This window comes from Pan troglodytes, chromosome 15 (genome assembly GCF_028858775.2).
Source record: "Pan troglodytes isolate AG18354 chromosome 15, NHGRI_mPanTro3-v2.0_pri, whole genome shotgun sequence".
Taxonomy (NCBI): Eukaryota; Metazoa; Chordata; class Mammalia; order Primates; family Hominidae; genus Pan; species Pan troglodytes.
The window spans coordinates 33,763,294-33,785,488 of NC_072413.2; the positions used below are offsets into that span (position 1 = coordinate 33,763,294).

Genomic DNA, 22,195 nt, shown 5'->3' on the forward strand with positions numbered 1-22,195 from the left:
TCATTTAAATGCTTTAAAAAAAGCAGTAGCTTTCACTTAAAAATATCCGCACTCAATTTAGTGTGGTTATAATGGGCTTTGCAATCTTGCCCCAGTTTATCTTTCCAGTCTCAGCTTCTCCACTCCTTACACCCTCTTAGGACAAAAATAACAGACTGATGGCCCATTTATGGAAAATACTGTACTGTGTTGTCATGCCTATGTGACAAGAAACTGAAGCCAGAGAGGTTAAACAGCCTGTTTAAGTCACACAATAAGAAAATGGCAGAGGCGAGATTCAAACTCAGATCTGACTGACTCCAACTCATGGGCATAACCCAGTACACTACATTGCCTTCTTTTGTCTTTTACATCTTTTGTGAATTTTGTTGTAACCACATGAAACAAAATTAATTTTGAGCACATTAAATGGTGTGCATAATCACTACTGTCTTGCATCATAATTGGGTATAAAATATCAGCCAGTCACACAAGAAATTATTGTTATTTCTGAAGAATTTAGGGTTGCCATTAGTGTCAATAGTCTTCCTTCACCTCAGACACTTAATAACACCCTCTTTTCATTTGAGACTCACTATGTGCCATGCATTGTGATAAGTATTTTATAAACACAATAACATGTAATGCCCAAAGTACCCTGTGAGATAATTATTTCTATTTCCATTTGTGATGAGGAAACTGAGGGTTAAAAAGGCTAAATTGCTTAAGATTAAACAGCTAGTAGTGGAGCTGGAACTCTACTGAACTCAAACTGTCTAACTTTAAAGCCTGTGCCCTCAACTAACTACCCTATACAACCTCCCTTTAAATGTCCTAGATTGAACTTCTCAATAAACTGGATCCTATCCTGTACATCTTATTTTTGCCTAAAATTCCTTGTTTCCTAAACATGTAGTTTTCTCTTGCCAGTCTTATCTTTCCTACTAAGTAGCTGACCGCTTCTTTCTGCTCCCATTCTTCTAGTATCCTGGGCACTAAACAGCTTAAAATAAGAGGCTCCTGTCATGAATTGGGGTTTATTTTCCCTATAGGTAATGGCTTCAGAGGAAGAAAATGGTGGTGATCTAAGCCATGGGTCAAGTGGCTGAGGTGGGAGGAAAAGACTTCCAAGGGCATATGATACAAGAAAGACTTTCCTATTCCTTTCATTTGTCTGGACTAAGATTCCCAAATGCCTAGGATCTAGAACTCCTTATGACTTTGTATACTTTGTTTTGTACTCAGTCAGGGTGGGCTTCAGGCCTGTGGGTTGCAGTAACAAGAAACTGTGATGCTTTTTTTTGAAACCGGTAGCTTATGATTTTAGACATCAATTCATTTATATATGTCAGGCATTGATCTAGATACCAGATGAAAACGAAGCTGAGAACAAAACAAAGAACCTACCGTCCTGGATTTTATAGAGACAACAGACAATTAACAAATACATAATACAGTGGCAAATAGTGATAAATGCTATGAAGAAAAAGTAAAGGGACAGAAAATGATGACGATATCCTTCGGGCAGTAGAGAAAAAGAAGAAAATGATGAAGGGTGATGGTGGGTTAGGGCTGTTATTTTAGTTTGGGTGGTCAGGGAAGATCTTTCTCAGGTGGTATTATTTGAGTAAAGATCCACAAATGAAGTTAAGAAACAAGATGTGAACATATCTGAAGAAAAAACATTCTGGCAGAATAAACAGCCTTGAGGTGGAAGTGTGCTTGTCATGTTTGAGGAAAATAAGGTGTCCACTTAGATGGAGCAGACTGAATGAGGAAAAGAGTAGTGGGAGATGTGGTTTAAGAATATCCAGGGAACAAGCAGAGCTTTGGATTTTATTCTAAATGTGTTGGGAAGCCACTTGAAGATTTTGAACAAAAGAGTGAAAGAATCACATTTATATTCTAATAGGATACATCTTGCTCCTGAATAAAGTATACACTATAAGGAGGCAAGGATGGAAGCAAGAGACCAAATAGAGTAACAGTGGTAGAGAATTTGAGAAGATTCAGATTCAGGAAATGCTTTGAAGATAGAGCTGATAAGAACTGCTAATGGATTGAATATGGGGTGTTTAGCTTTAACCCAAAGTCTTTGGGTTTTGGCTGAGGCAACTAATTGAATGAAGGTGCCATTTACTGGGATGAGGAAAACTGAGATGGGGATTAAGTTTAGGAGAGGAAATCAAGAGTTTGGTTTTAGATTTGTGAGAGACTGTTTGACTTTCAAGTTCCTAGGGACAATGGGCCTCTAGTAGCTGCAGCTGGTGTTAACCTTTTACAGGGACATGTCTAAGTGGAGGTGAGGGGGCAGAGAAACAGAAGAAATAAAGTTCCTTCTGAGTAATCTCCCAGATATTCAAGTGACAAAAAGCAGGTTAGTCATCTGAGCCTGTCTTATACACACTGATTTCAGGGCAAGAAGAAGTCTCCTCTCTCTTCAAAAAATGTTCCAATTTCTATTGTCTCAAAATTTCTGAATTTAAATTAAATGTATCCCGCAACTAGAGAAAGCAGAAAATGTAAATAGCTTGAGAGATAATCCAGTGCGTATGAGTTTTTACCAAAGTATAACTGAGAGCAGATGAAGGTCCTGAATGTTTAATCTTTTTGTGAAGAGAAAGGAGGTAGATATTAAATAAAACAAAGATTTTATAATCTTGCTTTGGCACTGCCCTATTTATCGTAATTTTTAAGTGAGAAACTACAGAAAGAGTGTTTGTATCTTGAAGGATCATCTAAGTTTATACCCAAGGGGGGATTACGCATTTAAATTCTTTCTCTTCCCCACATTTTAATCCTATCTTTTAACCCTTAGTCTTTTCCCAAAAGTGTTCTTCAACTAGAAGGCCTGTGGCATGATTGAGGCTTGTCAACTCTCTTCTAGGGCCAGATTTCAAACAGATGGCCCTGGAGAATGCTACTTATCTGTACAGTTCTCCATTTGATGTTGCAGTGTGCTAGTATCCTAGGGGAAGGGTACCACATTTAACTCCAGAAAGGATTTAAGGCAGTTTTGCAATTTTTTTTTTCTGATTATCAGAGTAATATACGATTATTGCAAAATATTTTAACAAAAAAGTTAAAAAAAGACTATTTGAATTCCTACTTACTAGAGGCAATCCCAACAACATTTTGGCATATTTCCTTCCACTGTCTTATATGCATTTTGTTTTTTTCATAACTGAGCTCTTTATTGTACAAGCAACTTTTGCTGCCTGCTGTTTTTGCTTAGTTATGGTATATATGTTTGTCTCTATCATTACATTTTTAAAGCTACGTAATCATCTATAACACGGCTATACTATAGTTTACTCAAGATGGTTTCTGATTATTTATAATTACAAATAACACTGTGATAAACAGCTTTGTGCATAAATCATCGCTCTTATTTTGGATGACTTACTAAAGGAGGAATTGGTAGATTAAATGTATACATACTTTTTAAAGCTTCTGATGTAAATTGTTACAATGATTTCCAGAAAGGATGTTATTAAATTACACTTGGGAAGGGAAGGAGAGAGCTATTGGAACTATCGGATCTGGTAGAAAATATCTGACAGCAATTCTTACAAAGTACTATGCCCCTGGGGAAGAGTCCTTTCTCTCTCTGGAAAAGGGGTTATCTTAAAGTATTAAAATTATTACATCAGATTTTCCACACCACACAATATGTATGGATCATGAGGAGGAAAGGAGAATTGAGAATTTGAGTTAGAAGTCACATATAAGCTGACATGTCAGAAATGACCAATTTGGGAAACTAAGTTTACCAACACTGCTAAAGGACTCAAATATTTTAAACAGTGGTTCAGATATTGTGATTATGCAGTATCAGGTTTATTTAATTTTGTATCATTTCATGCTATTTAATGAGACAATATAATGAGTGTTTTTCAAACTGTGGGTCCTAATCCATTTGTAAATTATGAAATCAATGTATTTTCTATGACTGCTATTTTTAAGAAACAAAATACAATAGAATGAAAAATATGAGAATGCACTGCAAACATTTCAATGTATGATTTCATAATTTACAAATAGATTAGGACCCACAGTATTATTTTGTGAGACTTTTGTTTCAGTTACATGTGTGTATATACTATAGAACACATTTATTATTGTGGGATGTGATTAAGGAAAAAAATAGTTTGAAGCCATTGGTGTAGTGGAAAGAGTCTGGGCTTTGGAATTAGCCAGAACAAGTTTGAATCTGAGCTCTGCTTGGCTTTTACCCATTATCTAACTAAATGGCTCAATCACCACATTAAAAAAAAAGAGAGAAATAATATCTCCTTTTTGGTTTGTGTGTGTACATGTTGTGTGCGTGTGTATGAAGATTAGAGATTACTTAAGCAGAATGCCTATAACATAGTCAATGATTAATATATAATTACTTCCAAATCTTTCTCAAAATAATGTTCTCCCTGTAAAAATACTTCACTGAAGAAAGACAATGTGTTTTATTGATGACTACATCTGTTATGCTATCGTGTACTTTTAAAACACCTCTGTCAGTCTTTTTCTCCAATTTGGTTTAGTAAGGAGACTTGTGCACATAGTCTTTCCCCTTCCTGTTCTCACACTTTATTTACCTATATTACGGATCTTGGCACTTTATATCTGTCATAGATGGTCTAATTGTTGCCTAGTTCAATTACTACTAAACACTTTCAAACCTCTTCTAGTTCTCAAAATGGTGGGAGCATTGCAGGGTGCCAGATGAAAATCTGTTGACTTTGCTCTACAGCACACCTTTTGCAAAGTATCACTTGTGGTGTACGGGGAAGCAGCTGTAATGCTGATTCCGCCGGCATTTCTCATTCAATCTACTCCATGCTAAACAGGCCGGTTAGGAATTAAGTCATACTCTGGGTAGTACAAGTGGAAAGTGTGAACACAGAAACCACTTTATGCGAGGACAGTGGAAAATGAGATCCTCCTTTCCTCTCCCTACTCCTGCTCCTATCGAGAAGAAGCACTTAAGAGCGCAGACGCCCAGGACCCAGCCGCGCTCGGGCGTCCCGACTCGGAGGCTGGCGGCGGGCAGGCACGCTCTCCCGCGCTGAGAGCCCTTCTGCGGAGATGAACTCTCGAGTGTCGCCGCCGCGCGCGGGCCCGATCGATACCGGCGGGCGGACGTGCTCCCGCCGCCGACAGCAGCCACAGGGCGGTGCAGTCAGCTGTCCGGCCGCTCGGTCGCACTTCTCATCAGCTCAATACCCGCAGAGGACGTGCACCGGTTCCCTCCCGGACACCCACCCCGTGGTCTCTGCCGCACCTTCTGCCCACCGCCCCTTCCGCTCGGCCGTCCGGCGCAGGGCGGGAGCTTTTCAGCCAGACGCCCTCGCGTTGGGGGCAGCCGGGTCCCGGCCCGAGCGGAGGGCGTCGTGAGGTGGCCTTTTCGCCCGGCTCCCCAGTGGGACGCTCCGCGGAGGCAGCCAAGGCGGGGAGTGTCGAGCTCCCTCACACTCTGGACCTTACCTTCTGGCGTCTTCGCCCGGGAGGCTGCAGGGGGAGGCGGACCCAGCCGGCCACAGGGGCAGGTTCGCGGCGCTGTGAGGCGGGGCTGGGCGTGCGCCGCCGCCGCCGCCAGATTCGTCTACTCCAGTGAATCGGCACGGGAGAAAGCCCCGCCCCCGGCGCCCGCTCCCACTCCTGATTGGCCGGGCCAGCCCGGGGCGGCCCGGCGGGACCCCGGCCCGCGTCTCAGCTATAAAGATAGCCCCGGCATGACAGCCGCGGCGAAGCTCTTCTAGTTCATCTGCTGGCCGGCTCTCAGTCCCCGTGGCGCCCCCTTTCCTCTTGTCCCAGAGCGCTCTCGACTCCACCATGCCAAGGGGATTCCTGGTGAAGCGAACTAAACGGACAGGCGGCTCGTACCGAGTTCGCCTTGCGGAGCGTGTCTTCCCTCTGCTGGGGCCCCAGGGGGCGCCGCCCTTCTTGGAGGAGGCTCCCAGCGCCTCCTTGCCCGGCGCGGAGCGGGCGGCACCCCCCACCCGAGAGGAACCAGGAAAGGGGTTGACGGCGGAGGCGGCCCGGGAACAGTCGGGGTCGCCATGTCGGGCGGCTGGGGTGAGCCCGGGGACGGGCGGGCGGGAAGGCGCGGAGTGGCGGGCGGGTGGCAGGGAAGGTCCCGGGCCCAGCCCCAGCCCCAGCCCCAGCCCCAGTCCAGCGAAGCCGGCAGGCGCAGAGCTGCGTCGGGCGTTCCTGGAGCGCTGCCTCAGCTCGCCCGTCTCCGCCGAGTCTTTCCCCGGGGGCGCCGCCGCCGTGGCCGCTTTCTCCTGCTCCGTGGCGCCAGCAGCCGCACCGACCTCGGGGGAGCAGTTTCTGCTGCCGCTTCGGGCGCCGTTCCCAGAGCCCGCGCTTCAGCCGGACCCTGCGCCCCTCTCGGCCGCCCTTCAGAGTCTGAAGCGGGCGGCCGGCGGCGAGCGCCGCGGCAAGGCACCCACGGGCTGCGCGTCTGGACCCGCGGCCGCGGGAATCAAGAAGCCAAAGGCCATGAGGAAGTTGAGCTTTGCCGATGAGGTGACCACATCCCCTGTCCTGGGCCTGAAGATCAAGGAGGAGGAGCCCGGAGCGCCGTCCCGGGGCTTGGGGGGCAGCCGCACGCCACTGGGGGAGTTCATCTGCCAGCTGTGCAAGGAGCAGTACGCAGACCCCTTCGCGCTGGCCCAGCACCGCTGCTCCCGCATCGTGCGCGTAGAGTACCGCTGCCCTGAGTGCGACAAGGTGTTCAGCTGTCCTGCGAACCTGGCCTCCCATCGCCGCTGGCATAAGCCGCGTCCCGCGGCTGCAAACGCCGCCACAGTCTCCTCCGCCGACGGGAAGCCGCCTTCTTCGTCGTCTTCGTCCTCCCGGGACTCCGGGGCCATTGCATCTTTTCTGGCGGAGGGAAAGGAGAACAGCCGAATAGAGCGGACTGCGGATCAGCACCCGCAGGCCAGGGACAGCTCCGGGGCGGATCAGCACCCGGACAGCGCCCCGAGGCAGGGCCTCCAGGTGCTGACGCATCCAGAGCCACCGCTGCCTCAGGGCCCCTACACGGAGGGGGTGTTGGGGCGCCGGGTACCTGTGCCGGGCAGTACCAGTGGTGGCAGGGGATCCGAGATTTTCGTGTGCCCATATTGCCACAAAAAGTTTCGTCGCCAAGCCTATCTGCGCAAGCACCTGAGTACTCACGAGGCGGGCTCGGCCCGTGCGCTAGCGCCGGGCTTTGGCTCCGAACGCGGTGCCCCACTTGCCTTCGCTTGCCCATTGTGCGGAGCGCACTTCCCTACAGCAGATATCAGGGAGAAGCACCGGCTGTGGCATGCTGTCCGCGAGGAGCTGCTCCTGCCCGCTCTGGCGGGGGCTCCTCCCGAAACGTCGGGCCCTAGCGGGCCATCTGACGGGAGTGCCCAGCAAATTTTCTCGTGCAAGCACTGCCCGTCCACTTTTTTTAGCTCTCCAGGGCTGACCCGGCACATCAATAAGTGCCACCCCTCAGAAAGCCGGCAAGTGCTGCTGCTGCAGATGCCACTGCGGCCTGGCTGCTGAGGGACGAGAGACCAGGATGATTTCGAGGTTGGCCTTAGAGGAAACAGATCATGGGAATTTCTGTGGGGCTTTCTTCAACTTGCAAGTTTACTTTCATTCCTTCCTATGTTTTAATCTCCTAAAATTCTCCCTGTAGTCAATGTTCCACCAGAGGAGCGGACAGTGAAATGTAATATCCCTCTCTAGAGCAGGTATGTATATGGTATAAACCTTGAGATCAAAGACTGTCAGCTTTAAATCCTTCTCACTTTCCCCACTAAAATAGGATTTTTCCCCTTAAAACTCTGGAGACCCTAACGAATCCTATATGATTTGTAATTCCTATGGAAAGTCGCGGTGAATGCGTGCATGTCTCAATGTCCACAAAGGATTCTGGCTACCCTTTGGTAGCCAATGTTTTTTTTGTCTCGTCATCACAGGCGCCTATACAGCTTCTGTCTCAATAGGGTCAGATATTTTGCACTGTATATTCTGTGAATTAAAAGTTATGTGATTGGTGCCAAACTTAAGGAGATTCAAGACCTGGCAGAAAATGTAAGAGGATTTTTGCTGCTTTTGGGGTGCATGGGGATCTCCCCTGTAAACTTTCCTTTGCCCAATTATATGTACATGTCCATTCTTAAGTTGGTGTTTGGAGGTGGGGAGGATGCTACTTTACTGGAGTTGAGACACCCCCTAAAATTCTCACCCTCAGCTATTTTGTGGGCAGTATTCAGGAAGAGCTACTTCAAACCTTTCTTTAAATGGCTTTTTGGAAATACAGAAGTCGTTTCCTCAAGTTTGACTGTTTTAATGGGGTTTCACCCAAATTGTTTAATGCTTCTGCTGTAAATGTCATACTGTGTATTCATTATGAAAATATGTACAGCTTAAGGAAGATGTTAACACCTGTAATCCACTAAGGAACTGAATGGCAATTTGCTCAATATTCAGTATTTTCTTTTCAGCGGCAACGTGTTTTTGATTTTTTTAAAAAACCATTTCAGTGTACATTCTGTGCTAATTCCCTACTAGCCAGTTTGGGACATTGGCTGAGCACTGCCTGACAGAAAGCCCGTATTTGTAAGATGCTTACCACCAAATAAATGTACATAGACTGTGCTTTTGTTGTGTTCTGTGTTTGTCTTAAGAATCCTGTTGAACACAGCCTATTTTCAAAGCCACATTTCTTATCTCCCCAATGTCGGTATCCTGTTTTAGAATGTTAGTGACCCATTTGGACAGAATACAAAGACGGAAATATTTTGCAAATGAATGTGATGGTGCAGGAATGCAATGAAAAATTTTCCTTTGAAGTATGGCTGCAAAGACTGAGCTGCAAAAGGCAAGGAATATGCACTAGTCTTTGAATCTAAAAAAGACATCCCCCCCAAGAAATGTCAACCGAAAACATATTTTAAATATATATATATATTTCAAGCTAGTGAACAGTGTTACCTGAAGATAAAAAGAAATATTTTAATGGTGCTAATTAATTTCACTATTTCAGGTTTGTATTTTTACTCCATATTGTTATATATCATCAATCCATTAGATTTTTTATAGCACTTTAGAAACATGTATGCAGTTACTCTGATTTTCCTTTTTGTAATTCTTCACCTTGGCTGTAGGAAATTGTCTACATTGTTCAATCTTCTTCCCAAGGACTCTATCCATTTGTTTATCTTCTACATCAGCTTACATAGGACTTTTAGTTTTCATTTATAAGAAAATGAAATTGGGTGCACAGAATTTCTGAAAGATTGTCTTAGAAACTTGTTAGTACGAAGTTTTATTGCTGAAAGTATATTATACAACAAAGTAAAATTTAAGAATCAAAAAAAACATGAAGCTGTAATCCCAGCACTTTGGGAGGCCGAGGTGGGCGGATCACGAGGTCAGGAGATCGAGACCATCCTGGCTAACACGGTGAAACCCCGTTTCTACTAAAAAACAAAAAACAAAAAAATAAAACAAAACAAAAAAATTAGCCAGGCGTGGTGGCACACGCCTATAGTTCCAGCTACTCAGGAGGCTGAGGTAGGAGAACTGCTTGAATCTGGGAGGCGGAGGTTGCAGTGAGCCGAGATCGCGCCAGTCTGGGTGACAGCGAGACTCCATCTCAAAAAGCAAAACAAAACAAAACAAAAACAAAACAAAAACATGAAGCTGAGATTAACAATCTAACCAACTGCATTGGGTGAATTTCTGGCCAGCCTTTATGAAGACAGAAAATTTCCTGTGTTTTTAACGACTGTGGTAGGATCTGTGAGAAATAAGTTGGAATGTATCTTGAAAAGGGAATTCAAGTTTATTTTTGATGATTAGCTAAGATAATCTAGGTTCATGCTTTAAATCTCCTCACTACTCATATAGCCCTGCTTATTGAAAATATATGAAACATAGAAGACAAATCAACACTCATGGATAGGAAGTGATAAGAATATTTTTATTGTATTATTAAATACCATGTCATCTTTTCCCCCCACTGTTACAAATTATAGATACTACGTGAATGATGATACATAATTTATATTTTACGGTTTGCCAGTATGATGTATTTACACATGCAGTTAGTACCAATGTCATGCTACATTTCCTCAGGAGATGCCCATTCAAAACAAAATGTGAGCAGCTTATCTACTGTAAGAAAATACTTCTAGAGGGTGGAATGTATACCAACCTGGACCTGCAAGTTCAGTATTAACAATATTAGATTTAACTTAGACTCCTGGGTTATGTTCCTTTTTCTTTTTTAAATAATACTCATAATTTGAACAACATATTTATATCAGAAAATTTTCCTTCTTTTCTTCCCCATCTTCTTTTTGGTGCTTAAAAAAGAACATAGAAACACCAGGATCTAGCAGCCAATAATAAAAGGCCACAATCTGAAAACAAATGGCATTTAACAGCGATACCACTTGAAATGCAAAACATTAGAAAAATACTTGGAAGCTAAACATAAAAGTTCAGCACAGTGATTTTTCTAGTTATTGGATATAACATGGCATCACCTGCACAGCCAAGAAATAAGACATTGCTTTGGGAAGAACAGTTAATACTAAAATGATTTCAGTTGGAATTTGAGATGCTAAAGACCATTTATTTTGAGTGTTTTATTGTCATAACAAATAATCTGTACACATTCTGTGTATTAACAGGTACGTCTTTTGCTGTAACTTTACAAATGCTTAAATGTAAAATTTTACATTTGTAAAAAATTATATATTTATTGAACCATAAAGTTGCAATGGGGCACAATAAATAATGAGACTAATTGTCCAATTGTATTTTGGCTCACAGTTAACCATGAAATTAAAGATAAAACTACTTAGACATAATTATCTAGGAAGGTAAAGGGTGTAGAATAAAACTCCCCCTGCCCTCAAAATATGGCAGCTTGGATTGTGGGAAAAAAAATGAAACAATAAATAACTTAAATCTTTAATATTAAGCTACAAATTATTTAAAATTATTTAAATCCAGTGTTTTCTCAAATAAATGTACAGGAAGAAACATGCATGTTATGGCAGACATGAAGGCCTGAAAGGGTTAACCCTATGTTCGTGCTAAGGTGGCTACTGCTGATCACTGCTGGGCTGCTTGTCTCCTTAGGATTTATTGGCTGAGCCAGAGGAACGACGCAGCTTCATGGACATGCGGCTTTTGCTAGTTCGAGGAGACATTGGAGAGGCCAGGTCAGCCCCATCTACCTGCGTTGCTGTGGGAGTTTCACTGGGTAGAATCTCTGGGTAGGAGCCTGTAGGAAACAGCAAGAGCATTACTACAGTTATCCAGCCTCTCATCCCCTGAGAAATAATCTTTCTGCTACTAATCTGCAGCAAGGATCCCATCCCTTAATAAGATCTTTCGAGGGAAAAAGCAAGCCCCAAACTTGCTTGTTACAATAGCCTACTAATGTATTTAAAACCCAGCAATCTGGTGGCTCATGTCATTATATTAGCAAGAAAGCGCCAATCATCATTCCCAGGGCTAGAACCCTGGAAAAAGCAGTGGGAAGCAAAATCTTTGAGCCAGAAAGAACAGGGATCCAAAGCACCATCAGCATGCAGGGAAGGGGTCAAGAAGCAGGTGAGAAGGACCAATTCCTATCTCTAGGATTCAGGGTACAACCAAGAAAAGAGCCTTCACTACTCAAACTTGAAAAACAGCACCAAACAGTTCCAAACAGTTTTGGAACCACGGGTTTCAAAAAGGAAGTCAGTTTCACTAGATGCCCTTATAAACAAAACAAAACAAAAAAAGGAACTCAGCACTATGAGATCATATACATGCTAGGTATTTAAAGATGGCTTTAAGAAGGAGCAAGATAAATTTGTGGATGAGGGGAGGACAAGAATTCTCATCTGAATGTCAGTTAAAAAAAGGCAAACTGACTCCCCCAAAATGTCTTAATTTAAAAGACATAAACAATGCTTTTGTTTTCATTAACTTAAACTTTTGCAGGTATCTTATTCAATCATAAGCAAGCAGGTAACCAGCAGAATTAGTAGATATACAATTTTAGAAGTAAAACAAAATCAAACAGGAAAGTTCTTTGTGTCATTTATAAAGTAGTTTTTCATCTCTGTGCTTTATTTCTATAAATTATCATTCTCTAATATGCAGCAATACTACAGAACCTTGCACACTGTAGGCTTTCAAATATTTCCTAAACAAAATGAGTAATTAATTAAAATCACATTAAAAATAAAAGTCCTTCAGAAAAAAAAATCTGAAAACAATAACAGCAAGAGATTCTGGATATTTTAAGGCATTTTAATCCAGATTTTCTGGGTCTTAAGTACATGAAAATTTTCTTTATGTGTTTTACAAACAAAAACACCACACAGGTTGCAGGTTTAACTGTACACATACATGTCCTTACTTTACAGGGAGACTTTCGGCATATTTGTTAGCCAATGTAGCACCTCATTGATACTTCAAACTAGGAAATAATTATGCTAGCACTTTCATATCTATGAAATGTTTTGTGCTTAAACTGAAGTTACTGAATGTTTATAAACAAAAACAAAAAGTTCAGTAAGGGGTGAAGATCCTATTGAGATGTCTTAAGCAATTAAGAATATGTCTTTGCAGAACACTTCAATTTTTTTTTTTTTTTTTTTTTTTTTTTGAGACGGAGTCTCACTCTGTCGCCAGGCTGGAGTGCAGTGGCACGATCTTGGCTCACTGCAATCTCCACTGCCCGGGTTCAAGTGATTCCCCTGCCTCAGCCTCTTGAGTAGCTGGGACCACAGGTGCGCACCACCATGCCCGGCTAATTTTTTTGTATTTTAGTAGAGATGGAGTTTCACCATGTTGGCCAGGATGGTCTCAATCTCCTGATCTCGTGATCCACCCTCCTGGGCCTCCCAAAGTGCTGGGATTGCAGGCGTGAGCCACCGCACCCGGCCTTCAAAAATTTTTTAAGACCAAATGTTAGAGTTATACTTAAGAAAAAATATGTTTCCAAGGAAAAATATTCTGTCACTCATAATCCAGGTCAATTGCCCTTCTTCTCAAAGTAACTTTTCCAGCATTATTTTCTAATTGAAATAAGACTGGCCTTCAAAATACAAGGAGAAGGAAACATATTTCTGTTCACCTTTACTCTTCCTGAAGATCTGAATTGGTTCATAGCAGACCCATACTGGAAAATTTATGGGAGAATATGAATCCATGACCCCCTTTAGGGAAGCACTGCAGATGGATGGCAGAAGGAAAGTGAAGAGCAGTAGTAGCTCATGCTTTTCTGGTAATGCATATCATTCCCGGCCATCACGAGAGGCCCTCCCATTGCTGTTTACCTTGAGATGGCCAATGTTTTCTAGCGGAGGTTTTGGGAGGAAGAGAACTATCACTGCATTTCTTTCTTTGTTGTGAATGAAGAAATGGAGTAGCAAGCAGAAGTGAGAAAGCAAAAGAGAAGACAGATAACAGATATGAGAGACACAGTGCAGAATTTTCTAGGTGTTAACTGAGGAGCAGAGAGAGAGGAATCAAGGTTTTTATTATGAAATATAATTGGGCATGCAATGCATTAGGGTGATGGTTCACAATGACAATGCTTTGTAAATTCAAATGTTATACTTACCAACTAACAAAACAAGTTCAAATAGGAAAAAAGAAAAGAAGAAAAAAGGTCTATGAGAGATTCTGTAAATATCTACCTTTTAAAGTGTTCACTGTACTGTTGGCATGTTATCCTAATCACTCAGACATAAAATCTCTAGAGCTGCATTGTCCAATGTGGTAGCCACAGCCACATTAAGTTTAAATTTATTGAATTAAAATGAATTAAATAAAAATTCAGTTCCTCAGTACACTAGCCACATTTCAAGTGTTCAACAGCCACATGTAGTTAGCGGCTTCCACATTAGACAGTGCAGATATAGAACATTTCCATCACCATAGAAGGAGGGCTTTATCAGAGAGCATTGCTCTACATTATGACAAACTCAAATAATATTTTCCTCAAAAACAATTCTTCCATGTCTTCCTCACTGCCTTTAAAGTGAAATCTCCCTTCACTCAACAGAGTCAAATAAGGATTTTTAGTGTGTGTGGTGTATAGTTATCAGTACTTCCTAACAATTTAGCAAATTACATTTGTGGTATATATTCAACATTCCCAAACTCTATAAATAATTTACAGTAGAAAGACCTCAATTTTAGATGTAAAAAATGTAGTAACAACCTACATTTCATTTCACATCCTACTCTACCTATTGATTTATACTACTTGAGTCATAAAGAATGCTGATTTATTTCTATTATTAATATATCCTCAAGGATGAGGTTTTAAAAGTACACATGAGCTCCTATGTTTGTGCATACTGTATCTGTTACTAACATTCTTACAGTGCTCACACAGACTGTGTAATCTGATGGGATAAATTGATTCATATATTGCACATTGATTACAATAAACTATTATTACAATTAACATAATGGATATGACTTTTGGGATCTATAGGGATTATAAGAGGGAGCTCAAAAGATCATTTTTTATTGTGGTTTCATTTGTACTGTTTGGTGACAGGTATGACTGGTTTAAAGCTGCTAATTATTGGGCAGATATAGCCCTATAAAATATTATATCTTTAAAAGCAATTTCAATTAATACTGAACTCCAGCGACGATGTGATTTGTTAGAAAGAACATGGGCATAGGTTAGACAGTCCTAGATTAAATGCCGACTCTGTCACTTTACCAGCTGTTTGATCTTGGGCAAACTGACTTGAGACATTTTTGTATTCGTAAAATGGAGATAATACTTGCAATTTTGTCAAGTCATCCCAGGGATTAAGATTACATATGCAAAGATATTGGCACATAGTAGGAGCACAGTAAGTATAGCTACATAATAATGCTATTAAACAGAGAAAAATAAAAGCTGATACATTTTGAATCAAAACAGATGAGGATTAGAAATGAAGGGATAGAAATGAGGAACATTTTTGAGAAAATGACCACCTATACAAAATATTATTGTTCAAATGTGAAAAGCACAACATACCATTAAATTTAGTTTGAAGGAAATTTATCCTCTCTTATGTTGATAGTCCTATAAAATATAACCTTATATTAAAGGTTAAAGGCTACCCAAATAACCTTGCTTTTAATATTTTTAAAGGAGTTGATAAGTTATTAAGATTAGCATGGATGGCACTGAATATCATAAAGGAAATAACACAATTTATTTTTTATTTTTATTTATTTATTTTGAGAGGGAGTCTCACTCTGTTACCCAGGCTGGAGTGCAGTGGCGCGATTTCAGCTCACTGCAGCCTCTGCCTCCCGGGTTCAAGTGATTCTCCTGCCTCAGCCTCCTGAGTAGCTGGGATTATAGGCGCATGCCATCATGCCCAGCTAATTTTTGTGTTTTTAGTAGAGAAGGGTTTTGCCATGTTGGCCAGGCTGGTCTTGAACTCTTGGCCTCAAGTGATCTGCCTGCCTCAGCCTCCCAAAGGGTTGGGATTACAGGCGTGAGCCACCATGCCTGGCCAGGAAATAACATTTACAGTAGAGAAATAAAGGCAAACGTGGTTTCATTTTAAGATACATTCAAGAACTACTAGTATTTTAGATTTAGAACAAATCAGGCCAAGCTTGTCATATTTTACCTCCTCCTTACAAAGGAAAAAATTGGAAGAATTGATTAATTTGCACTTATATGGATAACAACTGGCAGAACTAGGATTTAAATCCAGATTAGTTTGATTCCAAAGCTCATACTTCTCCCCTGGCAACCTTAAAGATATATGGGGGGAAAAAAAGATTTTTCAATGGGTGGGAAAGTAAAACCCTTAAAATAAAAATCTTTAACAATTTATAATTTGTAAATATGACAAGTTATTGGGCAATATCTCTCTATCAACAGCAGGAAGGGGATGAAAATATTTAGACTAAATGGGTAACTGTAATAGTTAAGATCATGCCCTCTGAAATCAGATCAGTCTAGGTTGAAATACTAGCTTGACAAAGTACCAGGTGACTCTGGGTAAGCATTTTTTTATTTCATAATGTATGTACAGTACCGAGCACAGTGTCTGGCACTCAGTAATAGCACAATTATTATTTTATTATTTTCATTACAAAAATTTCACATCTCAGTGAATGTTCTATGTGGAAACTGAACCAGCAGTTATCACAAAAGGTTAGTGGGTCTTATTTAAGATTATTACTTGCCTCTTGGTCAACAACATATAAGCCAAATTTCCAAGTTCAAAGTATCAAATAGAACATATCTGGCTGCCTATAATTTCAGGCTAATCTAATGATAAATTAATATGAGTAGGAATCTGTTTTTAAAAACATTAATTAGCCAGGTATGGTGACTCAAATCTGTAACCGCAGCAATTTGGGAGGCTGAGGTGGGTGGATTACCTGAGGTCAGGAGTTTGAGACCAGCCTGGCCAACATGGTGAAATCCTGTCTTTACCAAAAATACAAAAATCAGCCAGGAGTGGTGGCATGGGCCTGTAATCCCAGCTACTTGAGAGGCTGAGGCAGGAGAATTGCTTGAACCCGGGAGGCGGAGGTTGCAGTGAGCCAAGATTGCGCCACTGCACTCCAGCCTCTGTCTCAAAAAAAACAAAAACAAAAACCAAACCATTAAATAAACAGATTTATAGCTTATGTTACATATTGCAGGCAACTAATTCTTCTGTTGGCACTTACTAATATTTAAGATATTTATAAAATAACTATCTTCTAAGGAGCTAAAATATTTTATTTCAGATCATTTCAAAGCCTGAGTAGTTTAAATAACTTTTAAAGGACATTGAGCTAAAAAAGGTTACCTAAAGCAATGGCTAAATTTTGATGATCCATCCCACTCAAAGATTCAAAGAAATAGATCTGACCATCATAAATTCCATCCTATCTACATATGGGAATATAGATTTTGCAAATTAACAGCACAACTGAGGTTAGAAGGCAGACTAGATACTACTCTAGGTTTTCATAGTCACTCTTGATTATCTCTGAATTTGGTATCATAAAAATTATATTTGAATTTTATTAATTTTATAATATTGCTTTAAATAGGAACCCCTATATTCTCCAAAAGTAATTATAAAAAGTGTTATGTATGTATAGATATATGTTTGTGTATGTATATATATGTATATGAATACAGAAAGACAGAAACACCTATCAACACTTTAACTGTAAATAACTAAAATCTGTAACTTAAAGACATAATACTCCAAAAAATTATGAGTATATTTTTAATGTTGAAATTGAGAAAGTTAAACCAATTAATATTTACTATACACTTTCAGCAAAACAGGATCCTGTTTCTTGTTGTCATTCTAGAATTTCTCTTATTACAAAATAAAAAAAGATAATATTGAAAAGACAATATAACACTGGGAGAAACATGTACATATGAACAAACAGTGTAATCTGGCCAAGAAGAGCAGTAATTTCATTTTAAAGTTTATAATTACAGGAGAGGTATTTGTAAATATGAAAAAACTTTAAGAAGTCACTAAAAACTTTTGATATTTTCCACACACATGCCTGACAAAGATAAAGGGATTTTTTCCTGTAATTTTTTAAAAATAAAAGACAAGAAAAATCTAATAATATTTTAACGTAGTTATGAAAGATCAACAAAGTGTGACATCACGATATTTCCCTCAATGACCTTAGGGATAAAAATAATTTCCCTTAAGTATCAGTCTACTGCCACAGACAGTACATTTTGAGAAAATACAGTTATGAAATTTATGGATCAACTATGATGCACCAAAATCTTTCATATCTATTTTAATAATACTGAAAGTAATACGGAAAAATGTTTTCTCGGATTTAAATGTCACCACAGTTGATATGCACGTTACCGCTAACCAGAAAGTGGGCTTTAGATAATCTTGAACCAAATTAAGAAATCTTAAAAAAATAATGCTAAATGACGAGTTAATGGGTGCAGCACACCAGCATGGCACATGTATACATATGTAACTAACCTGCACATTGTGCACATGTACCCTAAAACTTAAAGTATAATAATAATAATAATAAATATTATTTTTCTATACTATTCCACTGAATATAATTATGTTATAGGGTTGGTTAGACAGAATATAATCACCATTTTGGCATTTCTTTAAAATTTAATTTCAAATGACCATATTAGTATTGATTAGTACTATTTTATATACACAGGGTGTGCACAGGATATCTAAAGTTGATTTTCAATTGCAATTATGAATCCATTTTTTCAATGTGGTGAACACATTTTATACTTCTGCTAGGAAAAAGATTAAAAACTTTACACTATTATGTCATTTTTGCAAACCAGCAGTCAGGTCCAAACTGCTATTATACAGCTTATTTTATGTCTTCTCTGTCCACTTTGACTTATAACTTTAAAGGGAGCTCTATATGTATGGGACTTATGACAGAAAAGTTAAGATTTGAGATAACTGGAAAAAAATTATTTTTCAGATTCTATGTTTTTGCTACTCTTAAGAGTAAATATTTCATTTTTATTTTGTGTTGAACTGAGAACCACTCTGATAAACATTTATGTCATAACTATTAAAGTCTGCAAAAACTTATATAGAAACGTATTCAGTAATACTGGCACAAGTTATTTACAAGCAAAAACACCCTTTTGAAAATCAGAGTGCATATTAAAATTAGAGGATGGTTCTTAAATGCAGTGACAACTCTTAAAAATTAACTGAAAAAATCTGTAGCACAATATTAGGTTTATGTTCAAATTCACATTTTTACTACTATTTAGACAATCATAAGTGTTATTTTAAACAACTTACACAATAATTTTGTAAGACATATTAAAAATGAAGCCAACAGAACCCTGACTTGGCTGCTGTAGCATCCTTTAATGTCTCAGAAGTGAGATACTACTCACTTCCACAATACCTGGCCAAATGTGCAGGATAACATGCAAAATATGGGGAGAACATTAAGATGACAAATACGAAAGAGTACAGCTGGTAAACAACGACACATGAGAACTGAACAGCCTTTATCAATCTAAGGGGGAAAGTTAGTCCAAGTGTGGTTCTATTATCAATATTTTTCACTTGTGAAATTTATGGCTTGACTATAGGATACACAAGTGTTATTCATATCTCTTTTAATACAATCTGACATTTTATCGGACATTCTCCATTATTAAACAAGAAAATTGCCAGATATACTTAATTAGTTATTTTGCTGTTCATTAATTTAATATTTCTCTTTTACCATCTTTTTTAATGCCAAACTGAGTAATTTTGGATAGTGTCAATCCATTAAAGTGAATCTTAGACTTTTTATCTCTTTCAAAAGATTCAACCTGGTCTAATACGGTTTTGTCTTTGCTAGGTCTTTTATACTATCTGAAAGCGATCTAAATTTTTTGTAAAATTATTTTTCTAATAGCAATTTAATGATGACAGGAATGGAAACTTTAATTTCACTAACTAAATCTCAATTGAGAATTACAGTAACTTTTTCCAAATAAATTAGGCTAGAAAAGAAGTGTTGTGCCTTTTGAATTTATTTAATATAAAGAAAACTTATTTAATATAAAGAGAATTTGAAGGTTTATTATGATAAACTTCAAGCATATTATGTCCTCTTTTCCTGCTTCCCTTGAATACCATTACAACAGTCATCTTTGTATTTCAGGTGCCTAGTGAAGTGCAAGGCACACAGAGAGTTATCATTTGATGAGTTAGGATATCCAATAACAATGCAACACATCACAAAATACAAAGACACACTACTTCAGTTCAATAGTACTACTTTTTCATGCTGAGAAACAGAAAAAAAAGGTCAATATAACAAGGTGTAACTAATTTCAACCAAGGGATTCTATTATTAGTTATTTTTATCCCCAAACCATGTTAGTGTTTCATGCAGACCTGGGTTAGTCAGTATAATACTGGAAAAAAATTAGTGACAATTTCTGAAATGTTTAGTATGAACCGGACAGTGTTAAGTTTACTTATTGTTTAAGTTACAAGCTTAGAGCCTGCTAATTTTGAAAAAAGGAAATGGGAGAAGAACAGAGGGTGTTTTGGTTGACACTTTGTCTTACCTTCAGATAAACAGAACTGATATTTAATGATCTAAAGAGGGAAAATAAATGAAACAATCATAAGGAGAGCAAGATATTACAGAATAGGAAGGCCACGAGTCATTTATTTTCTTACTGATTTCTTCAAAATTAGTCATAAAATGCAGTACCCTCTTACACTCTTTAATTATTATAACATAAATTACAGTATTAAGTACTTCTAAATCTAGACCAGTTATATTAGCTTTAGCTGTAAAATCAGAGATGATGGGGTGATATTCTTGGCCACAAAATTTGATCCTCTGAAGTTCAGAGTGCATGCTTAATTTGTATTTCTTTTGCAGATACTTCAGAAATGATTCCAGAAGATGCAAGAGTCATTGAATATTAGCTCATATAAAATGTGGTACATGTACTTTTATGAAGATAGTTGACTTTTTAAGGAACTGCATTTAGGTAAAAGAAACCATAAATCAAATTTATAGGCCAAATTCAAATATTAAATAGTGATTAAAAATTCATATTTCAATGATTAGAATTTTTTTCAAGCAAGTTTTTAGAACAAAAGGGTACTGCATTTCAAGTTCCAATAACAAGTAACTAATACTCGCTTTTAATCTTACCGGCATCAGATGGTAAATGGTGGTAGGGAGCTGGAGAAAAAACCTGTGCTGCAAAATCTTCAAATGTTGTTGGTTCTAAGTGGTGCTGGACAATTGTTTGCAGGTATCGTGCTCTCTCCTCATAGCTGATTTCCTTTGGTTAAGGATAAACTTAAGTGCAGCTTATACTGGAAAAAAAATCTTATCAAAAAGGACTGCTACGATTGCTAAGCCATTACTTCTTAATAAATAGAATTATTCACTAATTATTCTTATATATCGTTAACAGTATGGCTTTTTAAAGTGCAAAAATATAGTTTTTAATGTACGTTTACTCTTCATGATCCCAGTATAAATGACAACTTAACAGGGAGACATTTATTAGATAATAATTACAATAATACTAAACTACTGAAATGAAGGAAGTTAACAGTTTACTTGAGAAAGGATTCAATTTCTATCAGGAGTCTAGGCTGAAATTTATATCGGCCTAGGCTCATCTTATCTTGTTAATCAGCTTCCATCTGCAGATTTACTCTCAAAAGCCACGCAAGAAACATTGTAATGTTGCTTAAGATACTATGTCCAAAATTCTGTTTTTCATTTGTAAAGATTTATTGTGAAAAATTCCTACATATCTTCTTCTTTTTCTAAAATCCCTGCATTTTCTCAACAATTGTTCTCATTTTGAATGGAAGACTACTGTTGCTGTAATCCTCGAATAACTCCATGTGGTTAAGATAAATACATAGCTGAATCTGTATGCTCGGAAAAAATACCTAGTCAATTATAACACTGAAACAAGCAGGAATATTTGCAAAGAGTCCACAGGACTCCTAAATACTGTCTAACAAAGCATCTCCAGGGCACTGACACTGACAGAAAAATACTGTAGTTCCTTTTCACCACATTTTCTTCTCTGATATTATTGACAAGCAACCAGTACCTTGAAGTGTTGTTGCTTTTGAACAACCCACTCCAGGCTTCCTGTTTCAGCAGGCCTGACTGTGCTGTTAGCACAGAGAGGGCGAGAAAGAGAGAGAATATTTCTGTTGTTCACGAAAGCAACTATGGAAATGGCTGTCAAAATGTAGAGCAGCAGGCAGCAACATACAATTATCAGGAAAAACTCACATGCTGACTTCATGTCATATAGTTCCTGAACTGAGAAATCAGTTAACCTTTCTTTTAAAACTTTTAAAAGTTTCCCTGTGGTACTCAGTGTGCTATGCTGACAGGCTTTACATAAGACATTTAAATAAGGATAATAAAAATTTGTCTACTTGTTCTTCTTTTTTTCCACTGAATTTTTCCCCAAAGTCCACTTTAATATTTTCCCTCAAAATTCCTTATTTTTTAAAAAAAATGCAATTTAATTATTATATAGTTCTAAAACTCTAGAAATTGTAGACTAAGCCAAGACCCAAAAAAATAATTTGAGAGGAAGATAATTTTAAATAATTCAATGGGAGATACCATGGCCAGTTAGTTATATTTACAAGTTCACTGAGTAAGAAGAGAAAAAAAAAGTATAAGAGTTAAAGGC

General features: G+C 38.9%; 2 protein-coding genes and 1 long non-coding RNA gene across 17 annotated transcripts in view; 1 reads left to right on the forward strand and 2 right to left on the reverse strand.

Moving 5' to 3' along the window:
- The window catches only part of LOC107968147 (uncharacterized), a 57,996-nt gene extending 52,417 nt beyond the window's left edge, over positions 1 to 5,579 (reverse strand). Inside the window, exon 1 of the long non-coding RNA XR_010150906.1 lies at positions 5,464 to 5,579. This is a non-coding gene — a long non-coding RNA (uncharacterized LOC107968147). The remainder of the gene's footprint in view (positions 1 to 5,463) is intronic.
- Positions 5,580 to 5,719: 140 nt separating this feature from the next.
- Positions 5,720 to 8,619, forward strand: INSM2 (INSM transcriptional repressor 2). The gene has a single exon (XM_522825.5). It carries the CDS (start codon positions 5,812 to 5,814, stop codon positions 7,516 to 7,518), a length of 1,707 nt encoding a protein of 568 aa, XP_522825.2. The 5' UTR covers positions 5,720 to 5,811; the 3' UTR covers positions 7,519 to 8,619.
- Positions 8,620 to 9,925: 1,306 nt separating this feature from the next.
- RALGAPA1 (Ral GTPase activating protein catalytic subunit alpha 1) overlaps positions 9,926 to 22,195 on the reverse strand; it is a 270,569-nt gene continuing 258,299 nt past the window's right edge. For 10 of the 15 annotated variants that reach the window (XM_001141541.7, XM_054666497.2, XM_054666502.2 and 7 more), the window contains 2 exons: positions 20,671 to 20,795; positions 9,926 to 11,260 (listed from right to left, as the gene is read on the reverse strand). In XM_001141541.7, coding sequence (XP_001141541.2) covers positions 11,112 to 11,260; positions 20,671 to 20,795 — 274 coding nt within the window. In that variant the 3' untranslated portion in view covers positions 9,926 to 11,111. Of the gene's footprint in view, positions 11,261 to 13,310; positions 13,376 to 13,597; positions 13,601 to 20,068; positions 20,100 to 20,670; positions 20,796 to 22,195 lie in introns of all 15 variants that reach the window. The other 5 variants (XM_063792836.1, XM_063792830.1, XM_063792835.1 and 2 more) reach the window with 2 other exon arrangements.